Raw genomic sequence first — 10,845 nt, forward strand, 5'->3', positions numbered from 1 at the left:
AGTGCTCTGGTCTGGTTGACAAGGTAAGGATTGGTCACAGGTTGGACTCGATGATCTCAGAGGTCTTTTCCAACCTAATTGATTCTGTGATTTTTTAGGGACCTGAAATGTTGAAGTGGTTCCTGCCACCAGAGGGCTGGTGACACTCCCGGGCAGGAAGCAGTCAGGTCTTCTGCCATGGTAGGAGCAGAGGTGATGTTTTTCCCAAGAAAACAGCAAGCTGCTAGCCTAATGTATAGCTCTTGTCTTACTCTTCTGGCTGACAAGTGTATCTTGAGTGATGTGATGTGATGTGAAAAACAGGTTATTTGCTGAGGGAGGGTGAGGCTGGGATGTGTGGTAATGACAGGGCAGCCCAGACTGCACATAAGCCCTGGTGCTTTGAATGTAAACAGAGGCCCTGTTGTTGTGGAAGGTAAAGAAACACAGATCTTTGCCTTCCAGAGCCACATCCTCTGTGTTTGAGCAGAGTCAAGTACTGTGCAGTGTTTGTTCAGGTACTCCTTAGTTCACCTCTTTTTATTGCCAGAGCCCTCTTCTGTGACAGTTCTTAAGCACTGATGTTCATTGACAAGGGAAATATGTAGTGACCAGTTCTTGCAGTCCAGGCCCAAAAGGAACTTTATTTAGTGTTAATCTTATAATTTCCTCTGACACAATTCCTTTAAGACCTGCCCAGGGTCCATTATCATAAGAAGCACAAAATCTGTCAGTCAGTAACATTGCATTAATTTTTGTGACTGCTCCAGTCACAAAACCAGTTGAGCTGTAGCAGCAGCAAAGCACTTTGTGTAACCCAAGGTGTGTGTGTGTCCCAGGTGTCAGGAAATGAAGAATGGAGATGAAAGCTCTCATTAATGTCCTTATTAAACTTTGCTTGCTTTTCTTGTCTTTATCTGGAATGCTCCATTCCTAAGCCAAGCATTAAGGCTTTCTACCATTTCTTCTGTCATTTTTCCAGCTCGGTGTCTCCACTTTTTACTGAAAACATACTGGTTTGAGGTTTTTTCTTTGCATGTTTCTTTTTGCAATTATTTGTTTCTCCAATTGTATTATTTAACTCTGTCTATGTAGAGGGTATAGGAGCTATTCCTGTATTCCTGACTTGGCTAAATTCCTCTTAAAATCAATGGATGTTCTGAGTGTGTAAGGATGGGGCTAAGAGTAGTGTTCTATATTCTGCACTTCCAAAGTTTCCCCAAGTATCATTGCTTGCAATTAAAACTTCAAAGCAGACAAGCAGCAAATACAGCACAGGTAATTATAGGATCTATCAAATACCAGCACTAAATATATCTCTGGATGAAAATCTGGTAAACAGTTGAGCAATTGGAAAGTTGTAGAGTGTTTTTTCCTCTAAATAGATGTGTAGTGGAAAGAACATTCTAACTAGTAATTTATATTATTGCTTCTCTTGAATTTTAATGAAGATGTGTGCCTATAACTTTTTTTTTCCCCTGAGGAAATAAAAAAGAGTATTCTGTGGCAAAGAGAGGTAGATTAAGACAGTTTTGTAGCTGAGTTTTTGCTTACAAGCCTGATGTCTTCTACAAAAAAAAGACTGTAATTCCCATTTCAGAAGAAGACCAGAAAGCAAGTTTTCAATTTTAAGACTGCAGAAGACCTATTGACAGGTCATCAGTGATTTCCTAAGTACAATTAAACAATTAACACTTTAACAGGTACAATTTTCCTGTGTGGATGTATCCATTAGTATTTGTGTATCTCTTCATATAAGTAGCTGTTCTGAACTGAATGACATTTTGTATATGTATGAAATTATTCACACAAGCAAATGCCACATCCAATAAACTTAATGAAAAGTAGTTTAACTCTGAATATAAACAGCATTTTTCTGTGCTTTGTATACAAATACTTCTGTATTTGGTACTAAAGTCTCTCTGCTACCAATTTTGATAATCACAATTAAAAAGTTTTCTGTTAAAATATACAGTCTTCAGCTTCAAATGAAAAAACTCACTATAAAATGTTAAAATATTTGGGTTTTATATAAATCCAAGGAAAAACTAAGTATTAATTGATAGTATTGTTATTCAAGTTTCAGTGTAATTCACTTCTGCTCATGAATGCTGGGCTAAAATCTTGGCAGAAAAAATGCACTCCATCACCTTCTGCAAGTCAGAAATTGGATTTAATGCCACTTAGTCTGTTTGGCCAGTGGAAATATCAGGAGTTCACATTCATTTAAGAGATCAGACAATGCTTTTCATAAGTATCAAGATTTTTCCAAATGTTGTACACTAGAATATCCTGCCTTGGTCCACTGTGTCTTGTACTCTCCTTTGCCCTCCCCCACTGAAATAGCAGTTAGAGGATCCTGCTCTTTAAGGATTTCATAGGTATTATCTGTTGCAGCATATTATGTCTGTTGTTGACGTTTAAGAAAAAGTAGATTTAAAATCCAGAAAATGAAGTTACTGAACCAAGTAGAAGTATACTGTAAAACTGTTCCTCTAGATGTTGTTATAAAATTCAATACCAAATTTAATTCCAAAACATGTGTGAAGAGGCTGTAAATAAGAAGTGCTCTTTTCATTTGCCTCCTAGTTGTTCCATGTAGCTTTTTGGGGTGCAACCAGAGCAGCAAAAGTGCTGAGATTTCTCATTTCAAGCCATACAAGGACAGGCATTTATCTCAAAAGAAACAACTGGAAAAGGTTGGGTGCATGTACCACCAGCACTGTTGGGCCCACATGTAAAATCCTCAGTGGAAAATCAGCAGTGCACATTTTCATAATTCAATCTTTCATTTAGATAATGCAAAGTCTCCCTAATTGTTTCTGCTGGTGCTTCATTGGTGTAGGAGTGTTTTCTCTCAGGGACCAGGGGTCATTGTGCAAATGAGATGTGGATCTTGTCAGGCTGCCTGGTGTGGATGAAATTTTAACTAGGTAAAGCCTGGTACGAGAGATTTGGTTAGAACTGCTGAAAAATAATAGTAAAAGTTCTGGAAGCTAGTTTTTCCTGCTTTGATAGCAATAGTAATGACTTAAGATTAATTTTAGCATTGACAAAAAAAACCCCACCTAATTGCAGCATTTAAAACCCTGAGGCAAATCAGTGGAAATGCTTTGGAAAGGATAATTATACCTGCACAAGGAAGAAGATGTGTTTAATAGCATTAACTGGCCCAATTAAGGAGAAGTGGAGGAAGGGCCAATCTGTTACTTCTTTACTGTTCACTGAAAAAGTGGTTTAGATATTTGAGCAGTGGAAATTGGCTTGGCTTTTTCCAGGGTGATTCCCCAAGGTTTAAATATTTTAAGGACTATTGGAGGGATCTTGTCTCCAGTTGTCAGTAACATCCCAGACGTGCAGATGTTTCACCATCCCAGCAGGAGAGACCTTGGTGTATTTACATGGCAGGCATTAAGATTCACATCAGTAACCTAATCTGGCATAATCCCAGTCTAAACATCCCTAAGAGATTATTCTTAAGTAGAGGAAGATGGGACAAAAAGAAGATTCTTTGCTGTTCCACAACAGCAGCAGGTTTGACTGTTCCACCACTGATAAGAGCTGGAGGCTGCAGAGTGGTGAGTGCAGAGGAGGATCTGCTGCCACAAGGTTTTCCCGAGGGCTTCCCTGCTCTGACAAATAGTGGTGTGTGTGTCTCTAATGTAGGTGTGGGACAGACAGGTGTGTGCACACACCAGCACCTACAAACTAACACGGGCATTTTGTGTCAAAGAGTTCAAGGGTACATATTGGGTATAGAGGCAGACATGGATTTTACCAGGGGGAGTAGAGAGAAGAGAGTTTAAGAGAGTTTTAATCCTTGTCTTTCATTTCCTTGCTATAGTGCTGCCATTGCTTCTGGCACTGATCGTGAGTGAGTTTTAGTTGAAAGCGAAGGCCAAAGCTCACTTTGTGCAGTTGCACGGGGGGTAGTGGCACTGTGTGCAAAGGGCAGCGCTGGCCTCTTCAGAGTTGGAGTGTGGAGAGGGGATTTTTTTTCTCTGCATGTGTTTAATTTGAGCTTTCCAAGGCAGCCAGTTGGAACTGCAGAACATAATTTAGGCAATAGCCAGCTCTGGCATTGTTAAAGCAAGCACACCCCGCTTTATAGCCCAAGTAGGCAACAGCAGAAAGGCACTCTGCTATCACCCACAGAATCCACGGCAGAGAGCACAGGGCCTAATTACTTAAATAAAATGAGCAAACATTCCATTAAAACAGGATGATGTAATCCGGAAAAGGATAACCAGAAATTTTAGAGTTAACATCCTCAAAATCTGAATGATAAAAAGCATTTTAATTTTCCAAAGTTTAAAGCTGACAAAGGGTCCATTTCCTCTTTTTCAGTGAGAACATCAGGAGTGGTAAGAAAGTCAAACAGGCAGAACGTGATGGACTGTTACATTAAAATACATGATCTGCCACATGCAAATGAGATTTGGTGAGAGGTGGCAGGAGACAAATGATTACTCAGCAGGAGCAATGGATCTGCTTGGTTGATTCAAGTCCCCATCCTACAGTAGCTCTACACAGATTTATTCAAGTAGAATGATCTAGTCCAAGGAGAGGTTCTCTGAGCCCTGCGCTTCAATTAATTTCTCATTCTATTGATTAACTGCAGATACCTTATCCCTCCTATTAACCAACCCTAGTGCATTTCCAGTCCCTGACCAGTGGGCAGTCCACTGGTGCTTAAGGACTAGCAAAGAAATAACCAACCACAACTCATGGCTTCCATGGGGCGGACTTTTAATGGTTAATAAAAGTAGGAATGGCACCACAACAGCCTCTCTTCTCAATCTCATCTACTAAAAAGAAAAGCAGGAGCCAGGAAAAGATGCTGACACTGTTACCTGTTAAACAGTTTTTCAACAATTGGTACTTTTGTCAGTCCTATTCAATGTTATGCCTAAATGTTTACATTATAATATAAAATCTCATAATTCACCTTGAAAATAATATGTTTTTCTTATGACAGAAAAGAGAAAAATGCAGTGATTTTAAAAGACTGTTGAAAGCCATGGTAGATCCCCAGAAAAGACTGCATATCTCATGATCCTTGATGGCAGGACAGCACCAGCCTCTCAAACACATGGCTTTGATCTGCTCTGCCTAAGTAAGAAAGTGTTTAAGCAATGTACTTGGAAAATTTTTATTCTCATCCTCCATTTCTTTATCTGAGGGCTGCTCAGCTCTAGATTTTTAATTTAATCTGTTTTATAGATGGCTACTTGCAAAATTGTGTGGAGTTAGGCTAAGTTTTGAGTTTTCCTATGACAGGGAAAGATCCAGCCTAGATCTCAAATTCTCACTTCATCTTCTCTCGGCACAAGTGTGTATTCCTGAGTGACAACCAACCAACTTTGACATGTTGCTGTAAGGCACACAATAAATTATAGACCCTGCTCCAAAACTGTGAATGTATTAGTGCTGCTGCTGCAACTGCATAAAAATCTTATTTTGGGAAAACATGATGCATCTGCCCCAAACTATGGACCCAGAGTTTCCCAGCAGGTGAGTGAACAAGCGTGGGGTCAAATGGAAATGGTGTATGTTGAACCAAATAATACCCAACAGCATCTGTAAACAAAGGCAGAAACACAAACAAAATCAAAGCCTCTTCCCTTATCCTTTTCATTCAGTAGAACCAGAGCCATACATTTATGGTTTGTCGTGGAAGCAGCACATTCCTGACTGTTGTTAGAATTACAAACGAGCAACACTGAAACTAATTCAGAGAAGGAAAGAGCTGCTGGCCCTGCTGCAGTGCCCAGGTGGAGCAGGTGCTGCTGAAGGAAGCAGATGAGAGTGATGGACTTAGACATCCACACTCAGCACAGAGAATGGAACTGACAATATCCCAACATTCAACAACCAGCATTATTTTCTTTAAAATATCCTTCATGGTGGGTATGACTCCCCAGACAAGGAATGCAGCAGATGAGTAGGTAGCAAAGCAGTCCAGTTGTAGTGTGTTGGCCAAATTCCAAGTTCAGTAATTACACTCTGCTCTTAAATTCTCCCCACAGCTCAGCTGGAATAAAGCTCTTTTTCAGCCTGTCCCAGAGCATTGTGTAGTGTTTCTGTGAAGCTGTACAACACTGAAAAATATCTCCTCCCATTAAAATTGCCCAGGGAATTTAGGTAGACAGAAAGCTATTACCAGAGTTGGAATGTGGGCAGAACACCAAGGTTAACTTATACTTGCATGGGGATCAAGGGATCTTTGCTGACGAGGAGTGTCAGACCCTTATTAAAGAGCACAAGTGGGAATAGCTCACTGTGCTGCCTGAATACAAACCCGGGAACCTGGGATCTCCGCACCTGGAAGCGACCCAACACCTGGGATGTTTCCTAACAGATGACTTTACAAAAGCCTCTCATGCTGCAGAGTGTCTTATCATTACCTTATTTTTTTATTTAGTAATATTTATGAAGTTATTTGTTGTTTAAAATGTTCCAGAAACTTTTTTTTTTTTAAAGACCCCATGAACAAAAACCAAACTGCATTTTAAAAAAGTCCACCAAGAGAAAAGCAGCAATATAGCCCAAATATGTTGAGGCAAGTGTTTTAATTTCAGTAAGTAGATACACCAAGAACCCCACAGAGTATTCAAGTATTTAAGCAATCTGAGCCAGGCCTGCAGCAGGAGTGAAAGCATTCTGTGTTATGTTAAATAGATAGATGTAACAGTTTTCTTACCCTCCAAAGTAGGAGTCATTTAAAATATTTAGGTAACTGACTCCCAAATTCATTTATACCCCAAAAATTTATACTTACTAAACAAGAATAATTTAGAACAGTCAATGAACAAATTCCTGTAGGAAGGAAAAAACTCCAAGTCCATCACATACACTGAGTCTGTTATTTGTATTCTGTGCCTTTTTTTTCCTTTTCTTCCTGTAGTTGCCTTTCTTCTTTCAGCTCAGGGCAGCTCTAAGCTTGGGGTTTTAATTTCCCTCATTTCTTTACTCTCAAATTTTTTATATTTCCTTGTGTGCAGCCACCTGAGGATGAGCAGCACAGCGATGCCAATGCCAACAGTCAGGACCACCACAGTGACCACAGCACTAATGCCAGCTGCCAGCTGCTTCATGCAGAACGCTGGGGGCTTTTCATCCACATAGTAAATCCAGAGCTTTTCAATAGCCAGAGCATCTCCATTGACTGAGACAGTTAATTGACTGTTGGAATGAAATATAGAGTCATTGTTTACATCTTTTTCAAAGTAATAGGCCACATCAGCTATATCTACATCCCACCTGGGTTTCTTGTTCTGATCCAGGCGGATTTGGATAAGTGGGGGGTCGTACTTGATGGCTGCAATGTACTTGGGGTGCAGCTTGTACCTGCTCTCAAACAGCTGTGTCAGGGCCTTTGCCACGTCGGGAACATCGAAGGCTCTGGAGCTTCTCTTGTGTGTCAGCTCAATGTAGATCCACCTTGTCCGGACCAGCTCGCTGCAGCTCAGGCTCCTGTCTCCCTTCTCAGTTCTCCTCACACCAGCAGTGTTCACACACCAGCAGGTGCTGGACTGATTGCACTGCCGGGCTTTAAAGACACCACTGTCCTCACAGTCAGGGTTGTAAATGCCATCACTGTCTGACAGCCCATGGGGAGGTCTCCAGAAGCGCTTCTCCTTCAGGGGGATCATTTCTGCCTTCATCAGGAAGCATTTTGAAGTCAGGGTTGAGCAGTCTACAGGGTGATCTGAACCTGCCAGCCTGCAGGTGCAGTTCCCAGGGCTGTCCTGGGCACACACTGCCCACTTGTTGGTTGCACAGGTACAGCTGTCATGGGCTGATGAAGCGACTGCCAGAATTAAACCCAGCACAACCCCAAACAGATGCTCCATAGTGCAGGAGAAAAGCACAGATGAAGTCCTGAGTGACAGCAGGCAGCATCCAAAGCTTTAATCCACTGATGGAGCCTGCTCATTCCTACACCCTGGTGTGCTGCTCCCTTTATTGATTCAAATCGGACCCACCAAACAGGTTTTTCTTCCAAAACAACTGGCATCTCCTTCCCAAATCCCAGTCAACAGCTTCCTGGCTCCCTGTTACTTCTCAGGGAGTGGCACCTGCCTCCAGCCGCCTCCCTCGCTCCTGCTTGATGAGGAAACAACAGGGAAGAGACAGCAGCCAAGCTCCTACCATGGGCTTCCCTTATGGATTAAAGACAAGCAGCTGGCCCTTTCCCTTTAGACTTTTTATGGACTATATGCAAATGGGTGTTTAAGGAGTTTCTCCCATTTCTTTTGGAAGAAATCCTACTCCTCCACTCCACTCCTCCACTTCCATCATGGTTTTTCCTCTGTCTTTCACCGCACAGCATCTGTATCATTCCACTATCTAGATTCTTATCAGTTATGGACTTTCTACTTTCATAGCTTATTAAATAAAGCCTTTGGGAGTTTTATGTTTGCTGCCTGGAGCAGGTGTCAATTCATGAGGAACCACTGCCGACCAGGTTGATGGCTGCTCTCCTGCACAGAGAGCACAGGAGTACAGCTTCATTTTCCAGCACGGAAAGCTTCTCTCCCACCTTTCCTTTGGCACATGCTCATCCCAAGGCAGCACTAGGAATGCTGATTTTCATGCTTATGCTACCCTTACAAAGTTGTTCGTTATTTCTGAAGAAATTTTTTAATCTGAATTTTAATGACACCTTTCACAGAACACTCCAGTGGCTCCCAAGTCTCCCAATGAACTACAAACCCATATTACCATGTGCTTTGGCAGCAGCTGACAGAGACTTTCCAGTTTGCATTAAGCAAGTCCCATTCATTTGATTTTTCAAACCCTGTCAGACTCTTTATAAATCGTTACTTTGGGACCAGTAATGACCACAGGGCAGCGTGAGCACTGTACTGCCAGCCACGTGCCTTGCAGTCAGCTCCTACCTGTGTGCTGCTTACCTGAGCACTGCCCCACTTCCAGTCCGTGCCAGCTCCTGCACTCATGGACTATTCAGAACTCAGGGTAGGTGTAAAATCAGAGCTCTACATGGAAACAGGATGTAAATACCCTCTGCCAAAGCAGGACACAATCTGGACATTCCTTCAGGTAACAATACCTGTAGCTACCTTTCTTGGAAAATAATTGAGATCTACAGCTATAAGTATTATTAAAATTACCAGGTAAGTCAATTTGTCATGTTGATGATTCTGTAATAGTTTAGCAACTCTTTTCCCATGTTTAAGTCATTCATTTACCCACACTACAATAATCTCCTTTTTTAAAAATTTCACCTCCCTCCTTCAAAGTCAAAATCCATTTAATCCATCACCTGCCTCCTCATATCTTGTCTTTATTTTATTTCACATTATTTAAATGCCAAATGTGAAATATAGTTCAAAATAAAAGTGTACTTCTTCACTGACTTTTTCTTTTACTGGTGGATTTCACCCTCTGTAAATAAGGAAGGAACAGACTTACTTTAAAGACAAGTTTTTCCAACTATCTATGTACTTATATATATTTATATATGTTAAAAATATATGTAATGCCTCTATGACACCAAAAAAAGTATTATTTCTTTTAATCCATGCTAAGCTGTAACAGTACTACCAGAGTTAATTATTTAGAACAGCAGGCTGTAAAAGGAATAATCCTGTAGGAAATGTGGAGTGCATTATTTCTTTAGTGATCTCTGCTGCCATGGAAACAATTTCTCAGCACAATTCTAAACCTCGTAAAAGTAGGGCAGTAGGTCTACGTAAAGCAGCAATTAAACAACCCGAATACTTTTATCTAGGCCATTAAATACTTTGTCCAGCATCACATATGATTACAGTGTTCACTGGGATGTTAAACCACCAGCTTGTTCCCGTGGGGATGGATGAAGTCCCTTATCCCTCACTTCCTCAGGGGTGCACAGCACCAGCACAGCACCTTTCTCTCCCCATGCAGACACTTGGGGTGCTCAGCTGTGCCACACCCCCCTTTTGGGGTGCACTGTCCTCCTCCACAGCCTCTCGTTCCCCTACACACACTCTGTCCTCATGGCTCAGCCCTGCCCAGTAGAGCAAATTCTCTCCAGCACAGCAGAAAAGGAGCCTGGTTAACAGAGCTGGAACCAACACACTTGGGTCAGATCTGGGGAAGGAATATGGCTGATGGAAAGGCATCTGCTGGGCACCTTCAGGCTTTGCCCATGCAAACCCCTCACACTGCTGATTCAGGACTGTGAGATGTGTGTGGCAAACACTGGGCTACCATCCCAGCATCCCTGCCCCAAGTACCACTGGATAATCTTCTGAAGGAGACTAAAGCATAGGGGTGTAAAACAAATGAAGGAAACAACTCCACACCGAGGCACACGGCTCCTGCCCTAAACGTGCTCCCTGGCCGCAAGTTTACACATCCTCGTAAGAACAGTTTTGCTCCGAGTTCCAAACCTTTCCTGCGGCAGCTGTAACAAAGCGCCCTCTGCTGGAACCGAGCTTTATTCTGTCACTTGGTCATTGCCACCGACACGAACAAAGAAATTCCAGACCCAGTGCTCGGAGACAAGAAGCTGTTACAAATACAGACACATCTTCCAGGGTATTGCATATATAGTCTTTATTAGTAGACTCTTGTCTATCATCAGTCAGAAATAGCAGAGAAGCAAGCAAAGGAAAAAAGTACTGAATATCAGTGGCAATAGCGTTAACTTTTTGCTTGGTTATGGATTGTTTATTTTTTTCAACGCAATTGTTTTTGGAAAGTTAATTATTTTTAAAAAAATAAAAATAGAGATTTTCCCTCCCCTTGCACACAAGATCTGCATCCCTGTGAGGCAGCACTGCTGCTAACTGGGAGAGCAAAACATGATTCAGCCAACAAATGTCCATAGGGATATTTGCCAGAATTGACATCTTC

General features: G+C 41.7%; 1 protein-coding gene across 1 annotated transcript; it reads right to left on the bottom strand.

The window, feature by feature from the left end:
* Positions 1 to 4,711: 4,711 nt before the first annotated feature.
* On the bottom strand, positions 4,712 to 10,448 carry TACSTD2 (tumor associated calcium signal transducer 2). The gene has a single exon (XM_032117390.1). The coding sequence runs from the start codon at positions 7,833 to 7,835 to the stop codon at positions 6,906 to 6,908; it is 930 nt and encodes a 309-aa protein (XP_031973281.1). The 5' UTR covers positions 7,836 to 10,448; the 3' UTR covers positions 4,712 to 6,905.
* Positions 10,449 to 10,845: the final 397 nt, after the last annotated feature.

This window comes from Corvus moneduloides, chromosome 9, assembly GCF_009650955.1.
Source record: "Corvus moneduloides isolate bCorMon1 chromosome 9, bCorMon1.pri, whole genome shotgun sequence".
In the NCBI taxonomy this organism is placed as follows: Eukaryota; Metazoa; Chordata; class Aves; order Passeriformes; family Corvidae; genus Corvus; species Corvus moneduloides.

Bases quoted from the DNA above. Each gene is read 5' to 3' on its own strand.
- TACSTD2 (XM_032117390.1), bottom strand. From the start codon at position 7,835: ATGGAGCATCTGTTTGGGGTTGTGCTGGGTTTAATTCTGGCAGTCGCT.